Source organism: Lepisosteus platostomus, chromosome 6 (genome assembly GCF_059453375.1).
Source record: "Lepisosteus platostomus isolate fLepPlt1 chromosome 6, fLepPlt1.hap1, whole genome shotgun sequence".
NCBI classification, from domain to species: Eukaryota; Metazoa; Chordata; class Actinopteri; order Semionotiformes; family Lepisosteidae; genus Lepisosteus; species Lepisosteus platostomus.
The window spans coordinates 18,116,032-18,141,004 of NC_142616.1; the positions used below are offsets into that span (position 1 = coordinate 18,116,032).

Below are 24,973 nucleotides of genomic sequence, written 5' to 3' on the forward strand. Positions count from 1 at the left end.
CATTTCAGAGTCATTAGGGAAATGATACTGTAGTTTTTAATCCTAGTCATCAAACATAGGCTCCAGTGTTAGTTTTTAATAATGATTACAAAATAATCTGACCTATCAGTGCTGTAAAACCCCTAAATTATGTCCTTATATTTATACAGTAAGCGCCAGTGTAGTTTGTCACAGGTTTTTTTTCCCCCGTTACAACACAAAACAAGTGCAACAACACTAGAGCAGGTATTAACCATCTTTTTCAGTTTTTATTCGTATATGCGTTGTAAATGTGAATCTGGTGGATGAGGTCTTCAGCTGTATTTACATTTGCATGAGTACTTATGAGATATCGGAAGGCAATATCCAGCTGTTCCCCCTGTGCTCATGAGGTCCCATTGTGATTATTTTGACTAATTTCACCTGTGTGAATTAACTGGAGTTCACCGCAGGAGAGAAAAGATGTATTTCATACAAATCCTTTTGAGCACGGTGAACAAACTGGCTATCAGACCCCGTGAGTAGAGGCACACCATGACACAGCTCAAGGATTTCACCTGCACCTTAAGAATTGGCTTCAAGAGGCCTCGGCCTGCAAAGTGCGGGACAGAGGAAGATGCGCGATTGAGGGAAGACCGCCTTGCGATCAGCTGCCGCTCGGTGTATTAGGAAGAAGACGGCTCATTTTTGTGATTTGGAGAGCAGCCCCGTGCTGCACAAGCTCGACCCGGGCCCGCAGGCGCAGGGAAACCAGAGGCGTTGAGGGCAGGTTGGCCTGCTGTGCGCCGTGGTGGCTAAATCGTGACCCGCTGGAGCTTCCTGGAAGAGGAAGCTTTGTGTGAAGAGTCAGGAAGCTACAGCAAGAACATGCTCCCTGCAACAGGAGCGTGTCTGCAGTCTTGCTGTGCCCTGGCCACACCCTCCTGGAATCTGTCCACACCTGGGAGGAGAGGGAAGGCACTCCCAAGAGGATTGGCCCCGTTCCTGGTTGAGGTCGCATCTTACTGTTCTCACGTTGGTGCTGTGTCTTGGGGTGACCACACGCTGTGTCACGTGTCCCTATACTGCTGAAGGCCCAGAACGCAGTGCTCTTATTTTCCACTGTAGGAAGGATTGCTTTTCAATTCTAGGAACATTGACCTGCAGGCACACTTCGTATCCTCGATTTATGAGTGATGAAGACCTTTTGTGTCTAGAGTATTCATACAGGCGACTGTTCCATTATAGACAGGGTACCTCTTCTGACTTAGGTGAATACACCTTCACACCAGAAATATCCAGCTGCCCCGTGCACTGCTCTTTCTGAAGTGAAAGGGTTGACAGTTCTGGGTAGGCTGGACAAAAACGGCCATTGATCAGGCAACACCAGAAATGCAAAATCTGCAAGTTCTCCTCACATGCAGTGCAAACCGCGTACCTCAGGGTGGTGTTGTACTGGGCGAAGCCCATGGCTGTCTGAAGGACGCTGCTCTGTCTGTTAGCTTGAATCCCGCTGCCTCTACAGCAGTAGGGCCTCTCCTGTTGCCCCTTCTTGTCTTCACCCGCCCTGTAGAGCTGCTTCTCTTCCTCCTGCTCCTGGTTTCCATCTCGTGCCTCTCACACTAACTCTCTCCTTGTCTCTCCATGCTCCCTCCTCCTCCTCCTCCTCCTCCTGCTCCCAAGCCCGATGTGACTGATGAGGGTATTGAAGCCGCAGAGGCGGATGTAGATATAGATGATGAGGACGAAGCCGACGATATTGAGTTCACCCTCCCCTCAGACAATGAAGATGATTACGAGCCCGAGCTGCTCTTAATGCCCACCAATCAGCCCGTTAACCAGCCCATTCTGGCTGCTGCCCGGTCTTTACACCAGGAAGCGCGCAAGTGGTCCAGTAAGGTACTCCTGCTCCCCTGCACATGGGCCGTGTCTGCATCCCAGGCGTGCGGAAACTTGACCCGGTCTTGTTGCATCACTCTTTGATCCTTGCTGGGTGCCCTCGACTTTGGATGATGAGTTGTTTTTTTTGCACTTCTCGGACAAACTGATAGTGGCTTCACAAGTGCTCCGGCTTCCTTATTTTTTCTATTAAGGCTCCAGTTTAGGTTCCTGGTCCTCTGAGGGGGAGAGATTGCTCTCCTTCCCAACAGCAGAGCACCTCGATGCTGGGTCTGTGCTAGCTCACTCCTTTTTAAGTGACATCTCACCAACCTGTGAAGCCATAGATGACAGTTTCTCAATGACTTCTCTGGGATGACGATGAGTGAAGTCATTTCACCCTTTTGCTTTGTTTTTTTTGTGGCTTCACTGAGAAAAAGAGTATTAACCACACCAAAAATGTGTTCTTAAAAATAACATACGTCTAGGGAAAAGGAAGACTGTCTGCATTTTTCTGTGCCCAGGGGGGTTGAGACCATGGAAGGATTAAAACAAGGGAAGTTAAGGTACCTTATTTCTGTTGCTGCAGTGATGGACCCTCTGTCAGCAAGGCAGGATGAATAAGGTCCTATACCTGCAGACAGTGATTCTTACTTGTGCAATGAGAAAAAACTAACCTCTGTTATTTCTCCTTACGAGGAGGGCCAGAGTTGATTTAGTGTTGGTTTCCCTCAGTGTTACTTTTTCAATAAAACCAAAAATAAATTGAACATCAATTTTCACTAAAATCAACCTACGTGGCAGATAACAGATTCGAGTATATTGCTTCCAGTAAATCTCAAATGACTACTTAGTTTTCTCTAGCTGAATAAATTTAGATAACTAAAAAAACTATCGAGAAAAAGGAAATGGTAATACTGGGGGGGATGGGCAGACCTTCTTCCTTTATCATATGCATTACTAACTCCTCACGTGTTGCACGAAGGAACTGCTGCTGCCGTGCAAGGTGTGAGCCTGACGTGGAATGCTCACTAATGAACACCTGTTTGTCTGATACTGATGAGTGATGTCTGAGTATGGAGGGAGAGTGGTCAGACAGAGTACAGTGTCAGCCTTAATCCTGCAGTATGTTACAATGCTGTCAAGGTCCGGCACAATATAACACACCAAATCTTCATTGGAGGCTTAATATGTTTTCCCAGAACATTTTTGCCAAACTTGCTGTCTCACCCAGGGTGCAGCTGACACTGATAAGTGGGTCACTGTATCTCATTTAACCTCGGAGAAAAAACCTGTAATGGTGAACACACTGCCCTGAAGTAGGCTATTTTAAGAGGAAAAGGCTCGTTTTTCATGTGATCATGATTTTAAATACAGACAAGTTATTGTAATTTATCAAGGAGAGGTTTGCCATGTATATAATAATTATTGAGTGCATTAATTATATCATTAATTGAGGGCACAGATGTGCCCTTACTCAGGGTAAAAGAAAGATATATAGTAATAACTATTACTAGAAGTAATAACGTTTTTTCTTTTGAAAGTATTTTACACACATCTGTGTCATTGCTGCCTTGAAAATGAGTTGAACCACAATGTTATGAGTGAACAGCAAACACTGCTGAGTTTTTTTTCAGATTTTCGTGTTCTGTCAGAGTTTTGTCGCTCTTGTGGTGTCCTTTCAGAATGCCAGTTTCTTTGCCACGGGTGCTTCTCTTGTTTGCGATGCATCGCAAATGTTGCGTTTTTGCATTTTGTCAACCTCCCCCGCGAACTGTCGCCGCGCCTCTTCTTTTCCTCCCGCCCTCCCTTCACCTCTGTCGCCCTCCGCCCCAGGGCAACGACATCATCGGCGCGGCCAAGCGCATGGCGCTGCTGATGGCGGAGATGTCCCGGCTGGTGCGGGGCGGCAGCGGGAACAAGCGCGCCCTGATCCAGTGCGCCAAGGACATCGCCAAGGCCTCCGACGAGGTCACCCGGCTGGCCAAAGAGGTGGCCAAGCAGTGCACCGACAAGAGGATCCGCACCAACCTGCTGCAGGTCAGTCCTCCCCTTCACACGTCTGTCTGTCTCTGTCCCCCACGCTCCTGCTGTCTCACCTCTCCCCCTTCACACTGCTGTCTGTCTGTCCCCCACGCTCCTGCTGTCTCACCTCTCCCCTTTCACACTGCTGTCTGTCTGTCTCTGTCCCCCACCCTCCTGCTGTCTCACCTCTCCCCCTTCACACTGTTGTCTGTCTGTCCCCCACGCTCCTGCTGTCTCACCTCTCCCCTTTCACACTGCTGTCTGTCTGTCTCTGTCCCCCACCCTCCTGGTGTCTCACCTCTCCCCCTTCACACTGCTGTCTGTCTGTCTGTCCCCCACGCTCCTGCTGTCTCACCTCTCCCCCTTCACACTGCTGTCTGTCTGTCTGTCCCCCACCCTCCTGCTGTCTCACCTCTCCCCTTTCACACTGCTGTCTGTCTGTCTCTGTCCCCCACCCTCCTGCTGTCTCACCTCTCCCCCTTCACACTGCTGTCTGTCTGTCTGTCTGTCCCCCACGCTCCTGCTGTCTCACCTCTCCCCCTTCACACTGCTGTCTGTCTGTCTGTCCCCCACGCTCCTGCTGTCTCACCTCTCCCCCTTCACACTGCTGTCTGTCTGTCCCCCACGCTCCTGCTGTCTCACCTCTCCCCCTTCACACTGCTGTCTGTCTGTCCCCCACGCTCCTGCTGTCTCACCTCTCCCCCTTCACACTGCTGTCTGTCTGTCCCCCACGCTCCTGCTCTCACCTCTCCCCCTTCACACTGCTGTCTGTCTGTCTCTGTCCCCCACCCTCCTGCTGTCTCACCTCTCCCCCTTCACACTGCTGTCTGTCTGTCCCCCACGCTCCTGCTCTCACCTCTCCCCCTTCACACTGCTGTCTGTCTGTCCCCCACGCTCCTGCTCTCACCTCTCCCCTTTCACACTGCTGTCTGTCTCTGTCCCCCACGCTCCTGCTGTCTCACCTCTCCCCCTTCACACTGCTGTCTGTCTGTCTGTCCCCCACGCTCCTGCTGTCTCACCTCTCCCCCTTCACACTGCTGTCTGTCTGTCTGTCCCCCACGCTCCTGCTGTCTCACCTCTCCCCCTTCACACTGCTGTCTGTCTGTCTCGGATATACATGTAAACGAGTTTTCCAAAACACCTAAGCAAAAATAGGTTGCATCTCTGAGCTTTTTATAGTCTACAGCACGGTTGCTTGCCTTCCCTGGAGCTCAGCCCTTTTCCTCTTCAGGTGTGTGAGCGAATCCCCACCATCAGCACGCAGCTGAAGATCCTGTCCACTGTCAAGGCCACCATGCTGGGCCGCACCAACATCAGCGAGGAGGAGTCGGAGCAGGTAACCTTCCTGCTACTCGGTGTCTGGGTGTCATACTGCGAAGGGGAGGTTGAGGATCTTGACGGGATGGGGCAGGGGGGTTTACAGCATCAGTGGATCCAAGAGTGGAGCTGCATTCAGGTGGCTCCACTGTTTTCTGCCCACCCACTCTGTAATTGCCAGTTGATCGTTATCTTGCCTAAATGATTAGAATGGCTAGAAGATTATAAGGTTGGAAAGGCGTCTTCAAGCAGTGGGTAGGGATCAAAGGCCCTGCAGCTCTCTAGCACCCCGAGAGAGGGGCAGCTGCTCTGCAGGACCGAGACACGAGTCTCAGGGGGTCCGTTGTCCTCGATGATGATTTCCGTCCTCTGCCCGCTCGCCCCCAGGCCACCGAAATGTTGGTGCACAACGCCCAGAACCTGATGCAGTCCGTCAAGGAGACGGTGAGAGAAGCCGAGGCAGCCTCCATCAAGATCCGCACGGACGCTGGGTTCACCCTGCGCTGGGTGAGGAAGACACCCTGGTACCAGTAAGGGCAGCTCGGCTCCCCGAAACACTACCCAGCCAGACCTGCAGGGTGTAACAGAGGGGTTGGAGCCGCGGGCCAGAACCATCAGGCATCACCTTGGGTAGAAGGAATGTTTGCAGGACAAGAACTTAACCTTAACCTTTGCTCGGATGTTTTGTATAAAAAGTTTCTTTTGAATATTAACTCCACACCGTTTTTTTTTTGCAGATGTATGTTCATTGTATAACACGATTTTATTTAGAAGACCAACAAGACAGTATAAGCTTAATTAACAGTTGAGAGACAAAAATACTCTAATTCTAAGGAAACACGATAAATATGTAATTGAAATCATTTGGGTGTCCCCAGTGTATTAATACTACTGCTCAGATGAAGCTAGCCTGGATTGACAGAACGATTATTCTGCGTAGTGATTCATGGTCACGGTTGATATTGCGTGGAGAAAAGCTGGATTTAAAAAAACCGGACTTTTTTACTTTAGTCAGCCCAAAAAAGTGTCCATGTGGGTTATGTTTTTTCCTAAATGATATCTCTTAGTAACTGTCAGTATCCAAACGTATTAGAATTCGAACTGCGGCAGATCTCACCGTTTGGCTATAATCACACTATAAAAGATGTTTCGTGTTCTGGCTGCTTCACACTAAATGAATCGAATGTTTCCTGTTTCAGAAATACTTTGATCTATTTATACTGTAAAAGGAGGCCGAGAATTGTGAATGATTTGGCAATTTCTTTATTAACATGATGCCTTCTATAGCCAAGTCATAAATTATGCCAAAGATGTCTTTTTTTTCTGAATGGATTGTTCGATGTTTCATTGTTTTGTTTATTTTAGCAATATCTCTCACACACGGTGTCTGAAAACACTAACTTCACTCAGCACTGCATACTACCAACCACGGCCCATTTTTTTCTAGCAATGTAAAAACCTGTTATCTGCCCATGACTGTCGAATAACAGCGCCAACACCAACGACACACTTTCTTGAACATTAAGACAGTTCTGGAAAATGGTCTTTCGGATTAGAGCCTTTGTATAAACTGAACATTTTTGTAAGGTCTGTCTGTGAGAAATCATGAAAACAAAAGCTGTTGCTGTGAAATGATCTAGACTAGTCACTTTTGAAGCGAAAACACCAAATGGTACAAAGCCTAGTGGAATGGGTTGTGGGAAAATCCTTTTCTCAGCTGAAAATCTCCATTACAGTTCTTGACTGTAATTTGGCCGCTGGCCGAGGGCAGATAGCAGTGCCGATTAACTGGCTGGGCAGAAGCTACGCTCTTTGCGTCCTGTGTATTTGTCTGGCAAGGTTGCTGGAATTCCCCAGGGGAACATGGCTTTCTAGCTGTGCTTCAGGGGGGGTCCTTTGGAGTGGCCAGCACTGACCTTCTGCCTCAGACCTATTTTAATCTCCGGCCGGTTCTGCGGTCCCAAGGGGGGGCCTGTGTGTTTTCATTTTTGTGTGCACCGCTGGGCACCTGCGGCGAACAGCCCTGCGCACTTTCTCCGCGCGGCAGCCTTCCTTCCCACCTGCGGGGCGGTGCAGCCAGCGCCCGCTGTCGTGTTCTTACAGGGGGCGCGGGTTCGAGTCGGTCGGAGGGGGATGTTTTTCCGTCTTTCCGCTGACACTCGACACCGGGGGGCCCAGCTGTAGCTCTCACAAGTGCTGATTTAACGCCAGGCAGCAGGGCGCTGTTACAGCAGGTGATATTTTTAACACGCAAGACAGGCCTGTGGAGCGAGCGGAATGACATTTTAGATAGCCTTTTTTTCTAACTGCGTGAATGAAAACTTACTGCATTTTGAATGTAAATATAAAACTTTTGCAGTCTTGTTTTACAGTATCCTCTGAAGCCATCTGATCTATGTGCCTTTTGAATAAAAGTTTGATAGTTTATCATTTTAATGCTTGTTTTTTTTAATACATTTCAATCGATTGTATGTCCAGTTTTTACATGCATTTGTTTTAGGTAAGATTGGAAATCCCACAGATTGTGTGCTATTTCCTGCGGTGACTTTTGACAATCAAGTGCAGCTGTCATGGGCCTGGGTAATAAAACATTTTATAACCATATTGGTATGCCCAGTTTGAGCCTCGTCCTGCTTTGCACCTCTACTTCCTGCAATTACGGAGCTGACAGGGGTTGTGGGTGAAGTTCAGACAGCCAGTGTTGCTGTTTTTTGTATTGTAAAAATAGTGGTTACATAGCTTCCCTTTGCTGCAAAACCTGTGCATGGTGGATCAATGAGATCAACCATGATCCCAAGAAATATGATTAGAGCAGGACAGACAGGATCACTAAGCTGAATCTGGAATCTGCTCCTTCTGAACAGATACCCTCTGGTGGCCACATCTGGAATCTATTCCCTTGTACTTCTGCTCCACAGTGTAGTTCTTTTGAACAGATACAATTGCTTGTGCTTTTCTAGACACTCCACTCAAAATGCTTCATGGGTAATGGGGACTCCCCTCCACCACCACCAATGTGTAGGCCCACCTGAATGATGCAATGGCAGACACAGTGCTCTAGTACAATCACCACACACCAGCTATCAGTGGGGAGGAGAACCGAGTGATGAAGCCAGTTCAGAGATGGGGATTATTAGGAGGCCATGATGGGTAAAGAGGAAATTGGCCAGAATACCAGGGTTACACCCCTAATCTTTTCAAGCAAGACCCTGGGATTTTTAATGACCACAGAGTCAGGACCTCCGTTTAATGTCTCATAGAAAGGACCATGCCTTTTTTAAAATATATGCTGGGGCATTAGGACCTACACAGACCAAAGCTCAATCAATGCACCCTGTACAGAAGGCCTCGGTCTACCATCAACTCCCACAGCTGTTGAAGATCAAAAAGTACTTGCAAGGATACGCAACATGAGCTTTGAAAAAGAAATAACGGCCACACAATGCATCTTAAAGTTTATAAATGCTTTATAAACATAATATAAATAGAAATGACAGCTCTTCTCTTGCAACTAATGTACCCACTTGATTAACACCATCCATTAATCCCCAACAAACAACAACAAAAAAGGATTTTAGTTTATAAAATCTCCAGAAAGCTTCCTTTCTTCCCCATTTCACCCTGACCATAATTGTACAAAACTTATAACTTTGTAAATGTTTTCATAATTGTACAAGAAAAATAAAATGAAAACAATTCTAGGTTAATGATGCAACCCCACCCCAGCTTGAGTCCACAGTTTTGTATAGTGCTTCTATGCGGCTGTATCCAAGTACCACAAGCAGAGAACAGGGTTTGCCTCGTCTTAAAGAATGGTTTCCGAAAACTCTGTAAAAAGTGCAGGTCTGCACCAGACCCTCTGCTGCATGACTACAGTAAGGCCACTATAACATGGTAATGTTTAATCGGATTTTAAATTAAGGGCATTGCTTAAAATAAAGTTATAGCCTATTCAAAAGAGTGACCTCTAGAAAGAAGGGGGTCCAGACTATGAGCTCAGTTCACTCCTCACACAAGCAGTCATGTCTGTGCTGCAGACAGGAACATGCATATGAACACGTATATTCATGCTGCTGCTCATCTTAGGCATGGTTACTGGATTTTCTTCCTACACTGTCAGAACACCTTGGAGTTTCAGATAATGATAAATTGTGAATGTAGTTTACCCTAACTTGGCATAGTTTTTGGTCCACATTTTCCCTTAAAAAATAAAATATACTTTTTAAATAATCCATAAGAAAAAAAAAGACTATTGATCGGATTTACATAGATGACAAAGGTCAACTTTTTAAAATCCCCATTTTACTACACAGCAAATGGACCGATGTTTATAGAGTGCGAGGATAACCTTTACTGTTACTGAAGGTACAGAATTAGCCAAACTGCCATCTGTTCCAAGGGCCTTGAACACATTAACAGCCTGTGCAAGCACAATGACACCCAGCTGGCAGAGGTGTCCTGTGGAACAAGGAGCAGGAAGAGAAACTGTCTTCGATTAAGACTTTCCAGCACAGACTACACTACCGAACAGCACCTAAGGAGGACAGGACTGGAGCAATGTTGTCAATTTGGCACTTACTGACCATATAAAGTTAGAAATAATATTTGATTACTTGATAATTTAAATACAGACGATCCCTTTGGTAGTACTCTTCATGTCCTAACTTGGAATTTCCCTGCTTTGGTAACATATTTGACTCCTTTGAAGGGTTTATATTTCTCTCCGAACATGTCGAGACGATTCACTTTCAGACCTACACAAAATAAAGAGAAAAGATGTTTAACATGCTAGTAAAGGCATTTTTTTATATATTTCATTTTTAGAACACCCAGAATGCAACATTGCTTCAATGCTTTGGTCATTTGTGCATCTACAATTGTTGCCATGAGACAAAAGCAAATCATACTGCATACTTTCTGACACCTTAACCCTTATCTCTGTGATTAGCTATGTAACAGAGACATGTGCCAGGGCAACTGCTGTAGATCCTGTATACTACAAGACCCAGATGTTTCCTTAAGGCAGCGTGAGGAAGTTAAACAGCCGTAGCCATGCGAGCTAGGAGGCTCTGTCCATCACACCTGTCGTGTCATATTAGGTCAGCTCAAGTCTTACCCCACTGCCCCGCCTCTACAGCCCCTCACCCTGACACCACCTGACCCCATTACCCCGCCTCTACTGCCCCTCAACCTGACACCATCTGACCCCACTCCCCCGCCCCTCGCGCCGACCCCACCTGACCCCACTGCCCCGCCTCTACTGCCCCTCAACCTGACACCACCTGACCCCACTGCCCCGCCTCTACTGCCCCTCAACCTGACCCCACTGCCCCGCCTCTACTGCCCCTCACCCCGACACCACCTGACCCCACTGCCCCGCCTCTACTGCCCCTCACCCTGACACCACCTGACCCCACTGCCCCGCCTCTACTGCCCCTCACCCTGACCCCACTCCCACTCCCCTGCCCCTCACCCTGACACCACCTGACCCAACTGCCCCGCCTCTACTGCCCCTCACCCTGACACCACCTGACCCCACTGCCCCGCCTCTACTGCCCCTCACCCTGACACCACCTGACCCCACTGCCCCGCCTCTACTGCCCCTCACCCTGACACCACCTGACCCCACTGCCCCGCCTCTACTGCCCCTCACCCTGACACCACCTGACCCCACTGCCCCGCCTCTACTGCCCCTCAACCTGACCCCACTGCCCCGCCTCTACTGCCCCTCACCCTGACACCACCTGACCCCACTGCCCCGCCTCTACTGCCCCTCACCCTGACCCCACTCCCACTCCCCTGCCCCTCACCCTGACACCACCTGACCCAACTGCCCCGCCTCTACTGCCCCTCACCCTGACACCACCTGACCCCACTGCCCCGCCTCTACTGCCCCTCACCCTGACCCCACTCCCACTCCCCTGCCCCTCACCCTGACACCACCTGACCCAACTGCCCCGCCTCTACTGCCCCTCACCCTGACACCACCTGACCCCACTGCCCCGCCTCTACTGCCCCTCACCCTGACCCCACTCCCACTCCCCTGCCCCTCACCCTGACACCACCTGACCCAACTGCCCCGCCTCTACTGCCCCTCACCCTGACACCACCTGACCCCACTGCCCCGCCTCTACTGCCCCTCACCCTGACACCACCTGACCCCACTGCCCCGCCTCTACTGCCCCTCACCCTGACCCCAATCCCACTCCCCTGCCCCTCACCCTGACCCCACTCCCACTCCCCTCCCCCTTACCCTGACACCACCTGACCCCACTGCCCCGCCTCTACTGCCCCTCACCCTGACACCACCTGACCCCACTGCCCCGCCTCTACTGCCCCTCACCCTGACCCCACTCCCACTCCCCTGCCCCTCACCCTGACACCACCTGACCCAACTGCCCCGCCTCTACTGCCCCTCACCCTGACACCACCTGACCCCACTGCCCCGCCTCTACTGCCCCTCACCCTGACACCACCTGACCCCACTGCCCCGCCTCTACTGCCCCTCACCCTGACACCACCTGACCCAACTGCCCCGCCTCTACTGCCCCTCACCCTGACCCCACCCCCTTGCCCCTCACCCTGACACCACCTGACCCAACTGCCCCGCCTCTACTGCCCCTCACCCTGACACCACCTGACCCCACTGCCCCGCCTCTACTGCCCCTCACCCTGACACCACCTGACCCCACTGCCCCGCCTCTACTGCCCCTCACCCTGACACCACCTGACCCCACTGCCCCGCCTCTACTGCCCCTCAACCTGACCCCACTGCCCCGCCTCTACTGCCCCTCACCCTGACCCCACTCCCACTCCCCTGCCCCTCACCCTGACACCACCTGACCCAACTGCCCCGCCTCTACTGCCCCTCACCCTGACACCACCTGACCCCACTGCCCCGCCTCTACTGCCCCTCACCCTGACACCACCTGACCCCACTGCCCCGCCTCTACTGCCCCTCACCCTGACACCACCTGACCCAACTGCCCCGCCTCTACTGCCCCTCACCCTGACCCCACCCCCTTGCCCCTCACCCTGACACCACCTGACCCAACTGCCCCGCCTCTACTGCCCCTCACCCTGACACCACCTGACCCCACTGCCCCGCCTCTACTGCCCCTCACCCTGACACCACCTGACCCCACTGCCCCGCCTCTACTGCCCCTCACCCTGACACCACCTGACCCCACTGCCCCGCCTCTACTGCCCCTCACCCTGACACCACCTGACCCCACTGCCCCGCCTCTACTGCCCCTCAACCTGACCCCACTGCCCCGCCTCTACTGCCCCTCACCCTGACACCACCTGACCCCACTGCCCCGCCTCTACTGCCCCTCACCCTGACCCCACTCCCACTCCCCTGCCCCTCACCCTGACACCACCTGACCCAACTGCCCCGCCTCTACTGCCCCTCACCCTGACACCACCTGACCCCACTGCCCCGCCTCTACTGCCCCTCACCCTGACCCCACTCCCACTCCCCTGCCCCTCACCCTGACACCACCTGACCCAACTGCCCCGCCTCTACTGCCCCTCACCCTGACACCACCTGACCCCACTGCCCCGCCTCTACTGCCCCTCACCCTGACCCCACTCCCACTCCCCTGCCCCTCACCCTGACACCACCTGACCCAACTGCCCCGCCTCTACTGCCCCTCACCCTGACACCACCTGACCCCACTGCCCCGCCTCTACTGCCCCTCACCCTGACACCACCTGACCCCACTGCCCCGCCTCTACTGCCCCTCACCCTGACCCCAATCCCACTCCCCTGCCCCTCACCCTGACCCCACTCCCACTCCCCTGCCCCTCACCCTGACACCACCTGACCCCACTGCCCCGCCTCTACTGCCCCTCACCCTGACACCACCTGACCCCACTGCCCCGCCTCTACTGCCCCTCACCCTGACCCCACTCCCACTCCCCTGCCCCTCACCCTGACACCACCTGACCCAACTGCCCCGCCTCTACTGCCCCTCACCCTGACACCACCTGACCCCACTGCCCCGCCTCTACTGCCCCTCACCCTGACACCACCTGACCCCACTGCCCCGCCTCTACTGCCCCTCACCCTGACACCACCTGACCCAACTGCCCCGCCTCTACTGCCCCTCACCCTGACACCACCTGACCCCACTCCCCCGCCCCTCGCGCCGACCCCACCTGACCCCACTGCCCCTCACCCTGACCCCACCCCCTTGCCCCTCACCCTGACACCACCTGACCCCACTGCCCCGCCTCTACTGCCCCTCACCCTGACACCACCTGACCCCACTGCCCCGCCTCTACTGCCCCTCACCCTGACCCCACTCCCACTCCCCTGCCCCTCACCCTGACACCACCTGACCCAACTGCCCCGCCTCTACTGCCCCTCACCCTGACACCACCTGACCCCACTGCCCCGCCTCTACTGCCCCTCACCCTGACACCACCTGACCCCACTGCCCCGCCTCTACTGCCCCTCACCCTGACACCACCTGACCCCACTGCCCCGCCTCTACTGCCCCTCACCCTGACACCACCTGACCCCACTGCCCCGCCTCTACTGCCCCTCAACCTGACCCCACTGCCCCGCCTCTACTGCCCCTCACCCTGACACCACCTGACCCCACTGCCCCGCCTCTACTGCCCCTCACCCTGACCCCACTCCCACTCCCCTGCCCCTCACCCTGACACCACCTGACCCAACTGCCCCGCCTCTACTGCCCCTCACCCTGACACCACCTGACCCCACTGCCCCGCCTCTACTGCCCCTCACCCTGACCCCACTCCCACTCCCCTGCCCCTCACCCTGACACCACCTGACCCAACTGCCCCGCCTCTACTGCCCCTCACCCTGACACCACCTGACCCCACTGCCCCGCCTCTACTGCCCCTCACCCTGACCCCACTCCCACTCCCCTGCCCCTCACCCTGACACCACCTGACCCAACTGCCCCGCCTCTACTGCCCCTCACCCTGACACCACCTGACCCCACTGCCCCGCCTCTACTGCCCCTCACCCTGACACCACCTGACCCCACTGCCCCGCCTCTACTGCCCCTCACCCTGACCCCAATCCCACTCCCCTGCCCCTCACCCTGACCCCACTCCCACTCCCCTGCCCCTCACCCTGACACCACCTGACCCCACTGCCCCGCCTCTACTGCCCCTCACCCTGACACCACCTGACCCCACTGCCCCGCCTCTACTGCCCCTCACCCTGACCCCACTCCCACTCCCCTGCCCCTCACCCTGACACCACCTGACCCAACTGCCCCGCCTCTACTGCCCCTCACCCTGACACCACCTGACCCCACTGCCCCGCCTCTACTGCCCCTCACCCTGACACCACCTGACCCCACTGCCCCGCCTCTACTGCCCCTCACCCTGACACCACCTGACCCCACTGCCCCGCCTCTACTGCCCCTCAACCTGACCCCACTGCCCCGCCTCTACTGCCCCTCACCCTGACCCCACTCCCACTCCCCTGCCCCTCACCCTGACACCACCTGACCCAACTGCCCCGCCTCTACTGCCCCTCACCCTGACACCACCTGACCCCACTGCCCCGCCTCTACTGCCCCTCACCCTGACACCACCTGACCCCACTGCCCCGCCTCTACTGCCCCTCACCCTGACACCACCTGACCCAACTGCCCCGCCTCTACTGCCCCTCACCCTGACCCCACCCCCTTGCCCCTCACCCTGACACCACCTGACCCAACTGCCCCGCCTCTACTGCCCCTCACCCTGACACCACCTGACCCCACTGCCCCGCCTCTACTGCCCCTCACCCTGACACCACCTGACCCCACTGCCCCGCCTCTACTGCCCCTCACCCTGACACCACCTGACCCCACTGCCCCGCCTCTACTGCCCCTCACCCTGACACCACCTGACCCCACTGCCCCGCCTCTACTGCCCCTCAACCTGACCCCACTGCCCCGCCTCTACTGCCCCTCACCCTGACACCACCTGACCCCACTGCCCCGCCTCTACTGCCCCTCACCCTGACCCCACTCCCACTCCCCTGCCCCTCACCCTGACACCACCTGACCCAACTGCCCCGCCTCTACTGCCCCTCACCCTGACACCACCTGACCCCACTGCCCCGCCTCTACTGCCCCTCACCCTGACCCCACTCCCACTCCCCTGCCCCTCACCCTGACACCACCTGACCCAACTGCCCCGCCTCTACTGCCCCTCACCCTGACACCACCTGACCCCACTGCCCCGCCTCTACTGCCCCTCACCCTGACCCCACTCCCACTCCCCTGCCCCTCACCCTGACACCACCTGACCCAACTGCCCCGCCTCTACTGCCCCTCACCCTGACACCACCTGACCCCACTGCCCCGCCTCTACTGCCCCTCACCCTGACACCACCTGACCCCACTGCCCCGCCTCTACTGCCCCTCACCCTGACCCCAATCCCACTCCCCTGCCCCTCACCCTGACCCCACTCCCACTCCCCTGCCCCTCACCCTGACACCACCTGACCCCACTGCCCCGCCTCTACTGCCCCTCACCCTGACACCACCTGACCCCACTGCCCCGCCTCTACTGCCCCTCACCCTGACCCCACTCCCACTCCCCTGCCCCTCACCCTGACACCACCTGACCCAACTGCCCCGCCTCTACTGCCCCTCACCCTGACACCACCTGACCCCACTGCCCCGCCTCTACTGCCCCTCACCCTGACACCACCTGACCCCACTGCCCCGCCTCTACTGCCCCTCACCCTGACACCACCTGACCCAACTGCCCCGCCTCTACTGCCCCTCACCCTGACACCACCTGACCCCACTCCCCCGCCCCTCGCGCCGACCCCACCTGACCCCACTGCCCCTCACCCTGACCCCACCCCCTTGCCCCTCACCCTGACACCACCTGACCCCACTGCCCCGCCTCTACTGCCCCTCACCCTGACACCACCTGACCCCACTGCCCCGCCTCTACTGCCCCTCACCCTGACCCCACTCCCACTCCCCTGCCCCTCACCCTGACACCACCTGACCCAACTGCCCCGCCTCTACTGCCCCTCACCCTGACACCACCTGACCCCACTGCCCCGCCTCTACTGCCCCTCACCCTGACACCACCTGACCCCACTGCCCCGCCTCTACTGCCCCTCACCCTGACCCCACTCCCACTCCCCTGCCCCTCACCCTGACACCACCTGACCCAACTGCCCCGCCTCTACTGCCCCTCACCCTGACACCACCTGACCCCACTGCCCCGCCTCTACTGCCCCTCACCCCGACACCACCTGACCCCACTCCCCGGCCCCTCACGCTGACACCACTCCCTCGCCCGTCTGCAGTGGCCCTACCTGAAATCGCCAGCTGCTGGATCTTTAGCTGGAAGCTTAGAGTGGGATTTTCCTCTGGCTTCGGAGCCCCAGACTGCAGACACACTGTCCCTTTGAGATTTGGCAGCTTCTGGGGGTTAATCTTTCCAATATCCCACGTTAAGATCTGAGAAGAAAAGGAAATCAATGAAGAAACATTGTTTTTTGGAACTGATTTGTTGCAGTTGAACTTCGGTGCACAATACATTCCAACAACTTTATATTAAGTTTGACTGGGGGAGTTGCGTCAGTGTACGCCGGCTGTAAATGAACAAGTAAAGGTTAATTCCTTGCTGAACGGTTGAGAGAAAAAACACCTACGGCAAAATGTTGCTTCTTCCTCCTCAGCATTCTCAGGAATAAACTCTGTTTATTGTTTATTGCTGATCCTCAGGGCTGCCGCAGCAGCTGTGCAGGTCTCTCTGGGCTTTTTGCCCTCCACAGGGAGACACATGGCAAGGCTGTGCTGTGTACCCCGAACACAGAGGCGATGCCCTTGGCACCCTGTGTTCAGAACACCCCCTGGAGGTTTCAGCTCGGGTTCAGGACAGTTACCTTGGTCACTGGGTCGTAGGTGGAGGTGCCCTGGGTCGCGGTGAGGTTGACGCTCAGCACCACCTTCGGCATGTGGACCGTCACAACCACGGCCTCCACCGTCTTCCCCATCGTCTGCTTGGGCCCCACCGTCACGTCAAACCGGCCCAAAGACCCGTTTTCCCGGAAACTGATGTTGTGCTTCACATACACGGGGATAGCTACCAAGCTACGATAGAAAAAAAAAAATCCAACAACACTGAAGGTCTGAGAATGAAAAAGTCAATTTTCCCCATAAAGTGCTTATGAGCTCAGCCAAACACTCAACCTGGAAACAATCACCAAGTCCTCCCAACACAAGTACAGTTGTATCAGACGTGTGGTATGGAACAGCTGTTGAGAATCCTATGTTCCGTTTTGACAAGGAGGAGTTCTTCATATAAAGCGTGTTCACCACGACTGAACACAGGCACACAGAAGGTAAGCAATTTACCACTGAGCTTTTTTTTCAGGTTAGAACCGTGACAGTTTCATCACTTTAAAGTGAAGTTCTAGCCTGCTCTTGCATTTTTTTTAGTGCTTCTGATGGCTTTCCCGGGGGTTGTACCTGGTGTTCTTGTATAAATCTAAACCGCCTGACTTAGAAGCCCTCTGTCTTTAGCATGGAATGGGTTTCGTGGTTAATCCGTGGGTTCTGGTTGGGTAAAACCCACATTATTTTTGTAGATACACAGTCCTCCACACATTACTTGATAAAGTCTGTAACGAGCGACGTGTACTCGTTCAGGTTGGATGATGCGTCTTTGAACATGGTCCAGTCCACAGACTCAAAGCAGTACTTGCAGTACTTCCTCCGTCTCCTTGGACCAGCACTGTACCGTTGTCGCGACCGGGTTCTCACTTCTGTTTCTGCTTGTAAACAGGAAGTATGAGCGCAGACAGGTGATTTGATCGGCTGGGATGCAGGCGAGGGAAAGAGTGTTGGGCATCCCTGACGGGAGTGCAACAGTGGTCCAGAGTGTTAATGCCTCTAGTAGGTACGTGCTGACAATATTGTGGATGTATTTTCTTAACGTTGGCCTGATTGAAATCCCCAGCTAAGGTATAGGATCAGGGCCTGCAGTTTCGTGTCCGTTAATTAAATTACAGTATATAGTTTGTCGAGTGCAAGTCGGGTGTCTGCTTGTAAACCGCGGTCACGACGATTGAGGAAAACGCTCGCGGCAGGTAGAATGGGCAGCATTCCACCATCAGGTATTCCAGAATGGGGGAACAAAAGTGAGATAGGATCGCCGCATCTCAACACCATGAGTTGTTTATCAGAAAGCACCCACCACGTCCCTTCCCCTTTCTGGTGGATTCCATGTGATGTATGGAAAAACCATCGAGCTGGATGGCAGGATCAGGTCATTCTGGGGCGAGACAGGCAGCGGTCTCTCGTGTCCCGCCGATAGATCAACCTCGCTGCGAGTTCATCTAGTTTATTTCCCAGCAATCAGACGTTCACCGGAAGAATGCTGGGGAGTGAAGTTTGAAAGCTGCTGCGTTTCAGTCTTACTCGGAGGCCTCTGGGTCTGCCAAGCTTCTGCGTTCCACGCTATTTGGTTCTTGTTCGGTGCTTTCATCCTGAAGAGTCAGGTGAGCCAGATGCGCGGTGGACAAAGGAAGGTTTGTTCCAGATAGCTGTTCAAGGTGCAAAATACTGAAACATGTCTGGAACTCTTCATGTGGAGTTCAAAAGAGCGTGTCGGTCTTATGAGATTACTGCAGTAATTGTTTGTGTGTTTAAAATCAACAATGATAACACACTACAGGACACAGAGTACAATCTGTGAGGAGCTGCACACAACATGTCACCTCTTTTCAGCGCCATCTTGGTAAAAAGCTGATGAATGGTACACCGTAAAACGGAATTTATTTCGGTGACATTGAGCTTCCCAGAATTTTGTCAGAGCCACTGTGAACACAATGACTTACTTTTGGGCACTGACGTGGTAAGACATGAGCCTGAAGTTTCCGTCGGGGGGAATGAAGGACAGGACACGCTCTGACTCCCAGCGCTTGAATCGCACACAAGGGTGGAAACTCACATCATCCAGCAGCCTGGGGTTCTGGGGCAGCACAACAGGACACCGTTTGTAAGGGCCTCACGCACAGCCGGTCCTTGCACGCTCAACGCAGCCTAGAACCGTCACACACGCAGCTGGTCCTGGCACGCTCAACGCAGCCTAGAACCGTCACACGCACAGCTGGTCCTTGCACGCCCAACGTAGCCTAGAACAGTCACACGCACAGCTGGTCCTTGCACGCCCAACGTAGCCTAGAACAGTCACACACACAGCTGGTCCATGCACACTCAACGTAGCCTAGAACAGTCACACGTGCAACCTGTCCTTGCACGCTCAACGCAGCCTAGAACAGTCACACGTGCAACCTGTCCTTGCGTGCTCAATGTAGCCTAGAACAGTCACATGTGCCTAAAAAAAGCACACACCCCTATTTGTATCTTCCACTCTCTCTAGCCTGGTACCAGGCTGAAAAACAATGTCACTGCGCCAGTGCAATTTCTTACCATGAAAGACAGTGTGAGGTCTGGCATTCCTGACAGCTTGACGCAAGCATCTACAACGCCCTGGATTTCTGCAAACACTGTTGTGCCTGTCAAAACCAGAGAGAACAATTCCTTTGCGCCATTTTACAAATCTACGGCAAAAGTGCAGTCAGCATTTCAACAGCGGACATTGTTTTTTCAATAATAACCTTCTCACTGAAATGAGTGGCTGAGGTATCTTAACCTCCCGTTTTTATTTAGAATCTGATGCTAGCCATTTTATTAGAGTAAATCATTGTGCATTACAACCTCAGAAGAAGAAGAAAATTAATAACCGAAAGCAGCCTGCACAAGTGTTTCCTTTGCTAAGGGAGAGTGACAACCTTATCTAGACTGGCACAATGTGCTATGCAACGCAGTCGGTCAGACAGACAGCAACTGTGCTTGTCAGGAGTTGGAGCACAGCTCGGTGTCAAAGTTACTGCAGGATGACATCTTTGAAAAACCAGACTCTCTCCTTGTGAAACAACAGAAAACACCTTTTCAGGACAGAACATCATTTTTTGCGTGTCCAGAAGTACTTCACACGAGTGCTTGACTCCAGCTTTGTGTGTGACAGTGTAACAGGTAAAATCATGTGCACGCGCACCAGCGTGAAGCATCACGACTGTACCTGACTTGTCCAGAATGGCATCTATTTCCTCCACCACGTCGAAGTAAGCTTCGTTGTTAGTGTACTTGACCCCGGCCCTCCTCCAGGGGATAGTGGACAGCTGACCAGTCGGCAGCGTCTCCCCAACATTGCTGCTGCCTGCAATATTTAGAGGATTGCAGCATTTCCATGGAGACCACTCAAAACGCACAAAACAAAGTGGAAAGAGACCATCAGTCCCTGGTGAATAAGTTCCAAACTAGTGTTTTTGTAAAAAAAAAAAAAAGATTCCACTTATTATTCTGGGGGTTCTGAACTCTGCAGAACTTCCCCGTGACGTGGCGCAAGGCTGTGGGGGGAAAGTACAGGGGGCTTTCGGGATTTACCTGTGATGGTATTGACAACAGAGCGCAGGATCGTGGGCGGTCTGATCAGCTCTTTCAAGATGTTTGACTCTGTAGCCAAAGGAAAGCCATTATCTAGCATCTCCTCAAGAAGCTCATACACAATAACTACATTGTCTTTTACAGCAGCCTCCGAGCACTCTCCAAAGTAATCCTGTTTTGGAAAGACACACAAAACACACTTCAGAACACAAGAAAAATAGAAAAGAGGAGGCCATTCGGCCCTGCCTGCCTTTCTGATAGTACAGTAGAAAGTGAAATGACGCATCATCCTAGTTTAATTCCCTGTTAGTTCCCAGCTCAGACCCTGGGTCAGAATTCCCCCTCCCCCCCCCCCCAAGCATGAAACAGTCACCTGGGCCAACCCTATCAACACACCTGAGGAGATAAGACACTCTTTGCCCACTGGTTTTTGTCCCAGCTGTGCTTTGAATCGCTGGAGCTGCCTGATGCCTATAACGGGCCTGTTTGGGAGTTCGCAATTTCGTTGAATCATTTAAACATTTGGGTTTTGATTTAAAAAGCACCCCTCATTCAAGTGTATTGCTCCAAAAACCTCATTATACAGGAAATTAGGAGTGACTTTATAAACGTATTAGGAATTTGCTTATTTATGGCTAACCAGCACTTATAATAGATGATACAAGGTTGATAGCTTGATACAGGTACAGGATACTAGACAGGTGGCAAAGACATTAACAAGCACTTGCAGTAATTTTTTCCCATCTGCACAAGTTGAGCTGGTTACCTTTCTGTTGACACACCTGAATGAAAGAAACTGTAATGCTCACGAGCAGACAAAGGGTCAACTCCAGGTACAAATGCCACTCAGCTCTCTAAGAGCGGAGTGGTGGCTCTGTGGCTAAGGCTGCACCTGTGGGTGGAAGGTTGCCGGTTCGTATCCCGTGGCCGGCAGAGGAATCCTACTCCGTTGGGCCCCTGAGCAAGGACCTTCACCCCAGCTGCTCCAGGGGCGCTGTACAATGGCTGACCCTGCGCTCTGACCCCAAGCTTCTCTCCCTGCCTGTATGTCTCATGGAGAGCAAGCTGGGGTATGAGAAATAGACGAATTCCTAATGCAAGAAACTGTATATGGCTAATAAAGTGATCTTATTTTATAAGAGCTGAAACAGCAAACTGAAATCGATTACCCTGCGATTAAGAACGCAGCTGGAACAAAAACCAGAAGAGACCCGAGTACCCCGAACAAGGGCTAGGTGTGCTACCTGCGTGTTACCTCCCACGGACAACAATTATTATTATTTTATATAAGGAGTTCTTATGAAGAAAAGGGGAAAGCAAAATGCAAATTTCACCCGCACCTCCCTTTAACTGAAGAAATACTTCCGATGAAGACGGAAAGCAATACTCCAGAGAAACGCTTTTATCGACCGTTACCCCAGACAAGGGTCAGCTACATCAATCCGTGCACAAAGCACAAACTTGTATTTTTTAAAGAAAGAGTTAAAATCGACCCCCCACCCCAACCGAGGCCGCGCGACGGCTCACCTGAAACGTCTCCGCCACGCGATGCAGGAACTCGATCACGAAGAGGGGCGGCACCTCGGTCTGGCTGACGGACACGAAGAAGATCTTGCCGCGGAGGATGTTGATGAGGTAGTGGTGTGGCGTGGGGATGACCGGCGGCACGTTTTGCGGCTCGGACACCTTGCCCTGCGCCTCCAGAAAGTAGTCGCACACGGAGCGGCTCACCGCACTTTTCCAGTGCTTCTCCAGGAAGATGTCGCCCGCGGGGTTGATCAGGAACAGGCTGTGGATCATGGTGGTCGGGCTGGAGAAAACGCCAAGGTTCAAAAGCAGCCGATGAGTTACAGCTTCGTCTCGGCAGCCTGGCTGGGTTTGCTCTTTCTCCACCGCCCGGGGTAAACGCTACCATAACGTTCCCACTGAGTAAAAGTTTAATCCGGGGGTTTCTGTCTGCGGGGCGATACGGACGGCTCACCTCGACAGTGAAACTCTTGCTGTGCACACTTCGCCGGCGCCTCGGAGTCCAGGCCGTTAGCCGAGGCTGTCAACTAGTTAATTAAAAAACTTAATCCCTGACAGAGATCAGCCCCCATCGCCCGGGTGCAGGTAAACGCAGGACGTAGGGAGAAGTGTGCAACAGGCCAGTGGAATTAAAATAGGAAAGTTTGATAAAACAGCACCAGTGAGCCATAGATAACGAAGTACAGCGTCACTTAAAACCACGCAAATGTGCTCAGACTTAAATCTTACATGATTTTTTTCTCTCAAGTAGCCCGGTCTCTGTGTACAGAAGACAACCTGTAGATTTAACCAAAAACTTTGTCTGTCTCGAGTATTTGATGCGGGGAACACAACCAAAGCCCCGCTGTAACTAAAATTTAATCATTTTAAAAAATCTTGCTACTTACGAGCCTGCCGATTTCCTCGATCCGGGTTAAACGAAAGAAATCCTCCCGCAGAAAGATATAAAGTAGCGCAATCCAGTACCTTGAAGTGCGAGCTCAGTTCCGCTTCTGCGGTGTGGCAATATGGCCGCGCTGTGCTCCCGCATGGACCCCTGCGAGAGTACCGACTTCTGTGCCTGCAGCCTGCGCTCAGAGACGGGACAAAAACGGCAAGTACTTTATCCAAGTGCGAATTTAACTTTTTTTTGTAATTTTATTTTATTATAAGCTATACGGATTTTCCCTTTGAATTCGGTCAAGAACGACAGAGCAGCTCCTTCGCGGCGGCTACACTCAGGCGTTCTCCGCGGACAACTTAGCCGTTTTTAACTCCTTTTTTTTCCCCCACGACTTTTTCTTGGCTCTTTTGGTCAAGGTGGCTCAGGCAGACGTACGCTGAAGATGGCATCGGAGGAACCCCAAGCAAAGAAACCGAAGCTGGAGGAAAAGGAGCTCAGGTAGTCCGGAAAACCGCTTTATTAACTGAGTGCACCGCTCGCACTTATTTGAGAGAAATTAACCCGTTCGTTACACCGGGCTCTGCGGGTTGTGTTTGGGATGGGGGGTTTTGATGGGAACCGGGTTCTTATTTAAAAAAGTAAAAGTTACCATCAATTTTCAAGTACTCTTATGCTTGTGGATACTAGATAAACAGTCGTCTAGTCCAGGGCAAAGGGGAGTATTATTGTAGTGAAAATAATCTTAAGAATCGGGTCCATTTTTAAAAAGTATTATAGCGTTAGTTAAGTCTACCGTCTTGATTAAAACAGATGAATTGCGTGCATTTCGGAGCATGAATGCACCCTTCGCTGGCTAATTATAACTGCTTAGCGGTGGCCGAGGAAGGCTCTGTTGTTTCTATCTCTATGTTCATGGATAGCGCAAAGCGGCAGCGCTTCCGAGCTGCCTTGAACATGCCGGGGCGGTGAGCGTGCAGCCCGGAAGGTCGCCTGCTCGCGCTGCACAGTGCAGAGTTCCCTCCACGTGTCTTTTGTTATGTGTAGCGGCGAGCCGCGCGGCGGGGGCTGACGTCTCCCTGTTACACAAGCCGCGCAGGTCGGAGCTGACCCCGGCGCTCGCTGGGTAAGCGGCTGGTCAGCCGGCGGGGCGGGGAGGTGCCGCGGGGCAGCTAATCGCTAGAGGGGCGAAGTTTTTGGCAAGGAGTTGAACAGGTTGCGCGCCTTTAGGAGGAAAGGTCTTAGGAGTTCAAATGCCTTTTTTTATATTTGCTTTAATTGGCATGAGATGTTTTTTTCCCCCGAAGTTCTCACAAATCTCCATTGTAAATTAGCCCCCCCCCCCACGCGATCAATTGAATAGTCATGATGAATTTAAACAGCAATTTTAAAGTTATTGCTACAAACTCCTTGACTGTGCTAGGTATGTCTGGCTTCAGGTGTTTGATATCGGGGACTCGGTGGATTGTATAAATGCATCCACTTTTCTGTTTTAAGTCGTCGATTAGTTAACTTGTTGAGAATCGAGCTGAAATGAACTGTTTACATTAAGAATTTAGTGATCTCAGGATCGCAAGTCTTGGATTGCAGCACGCAGAATCATGTCAGATGAGTGTTTCAAACTGTTCTGCTACGATTGCGGGAGCACAAAATTCATACAAAACGCCTTCCACGTCTTTAACATAGTGAAAGGGGTTTTCAGAAAACGAATTCGAATGTATTAAAATCTTTTTTTCCCCCCCCCGTGAAACACGCAACTTGGGCCTTGATCCTTCTTTGCAGCGTGTAAGGAGCAGACATCACAGAGTTTAGCGAGATGGGACTTGCTAGGCAGTGCATATCACTTTTGCATTCAAGACGGCGACGTCTCCCACTTCTAACAAAAATGTGCAGTTCTAGGACCCCGAGCGACAATGACGCAGCCAACCGCGGA

General features: G+C 52.8%; 3 protein-coding genes across 8 annotated transcripts in view; 2 read left to right on the forward strand and 1 right to left on the reverse strand.

The window, feature by feature from the left end:
* Positions 1-7,614, forward strand: part of vcla (vinculin a) — a 48,122-nt gene extending 40,508 nt beyond the window's left edge. For 2 of the 4 annotated variants that reach the window (XM_088634528.1, XM_088634529.1), the window contains exons 19-22: positions 1,642-1,857; positions 3,673-3,876; positions 5,093-5,197; positions 5,566-7,614. In XM_088634528.1, the coding sequence (XP_088490654.1) occupies positions 1,642-1,857; positions 3,673-3,876; positions 5,093-5,197; positions 5,566-5,712 (672 nt within the window). In that variant the 3' untranslated portion in view covers positions 5,713-7,614. The remainder of the gene's footprint in view (positions 1-1,641; positions 1,858-3,672; positions 3,877-5,092; positions 5,198-5,565) is intronic. The other 2 variants (XM_088634530.1, XM_088634531.1) reach the window with 1 other exon arrangement.
* A 1,013-nt stretch (positions 7,615-8,627) lies between these two features.
* Positions 8,628-23,211, reverse strand: ap3m1 (adaptor related protein complex 3 subunit mu 1). 2 transcript variants are annotated; one of them, XM_088634533.1, is made up of 10 exons: positions 23,048-23,211; positions 22,890-22,937; positions 22,161-22,443; positions 20,634-20,805; positions 20,269-20,406; positions 19,617-19,702; positions 19,022-19,155; positions 17,066-17,273; positions 16,493-16,637; positions 8,628-9,932 (listed from the first exon to the last, which is right to left on the reverse strand). In XM_088634533.1, exons 3-10 carry the CDS (start codon positions 22,431-22,433, stop codon positions 9,832-9,834), a joined length of 1,257 nt encoding a protein of 418 aa, XP_088490659.1. In that variant the 5' UTR covers positions 22,434-22,443; positions 22,890-22,937; positions 23,048-23,211; the 3' UTR covers positions 8,628-9,831. The 2 variants fall into 2 exon arrangements, with proteins under 2 accessions (XP_088490659.1, XP_088490658.1); XM_088634532.1 differs by lacking the exon at positions 22,890-22,937 and having other exon boundaries at positions 23,048-23,203.
* A 173-nt stretch (positions 23,212-23,384) lies between these two features.
* Positions 23,385-24,973, forward strand: part of adka (adenosine kinase a) — a 131,332-nt gene continuing 129,743 nt past the window's right edge. For both annotated transcript variants that reach the window (XM_088634535.1, XM_088634537.1), the window contains exon 1: positions 23,385-23,541. In XM_088634535.1, coding sequence (XP_088490661.1) covers positions 23,486-23,541 — 56 coding nt within the window. In that variant the 5' untranslated portion in view covers positions 23,385-23,485. The remainder of the gene's footprint in view (positions 23,542-24,973) is intronic.

Bases quoted from the DNA above. Each gene is read 5' to 3' on its own strand.
- ap3m1 (XM_088634533.1), bottom strand. From the start codon at position 22,433: ATGATCCACAGCCTGTTCCTGATCAACCCCGCGGGCGACATCTTCCTG. The intron at 19,703-20,268 runs GTACAGTCGTGA...TGGTTTTGACAG, and splicing joins TGCCATTCTGGACAAGTCAG to GCACAACAGTGTTTGCAGAA. The intron at 17,274-19,021 runs GTAAGTCATTGT...TTTCTATCGTAG, and splicing joins TACCACGTCAGTGCCCAAAA to CTTGGTAGCTATCCCCGTGT.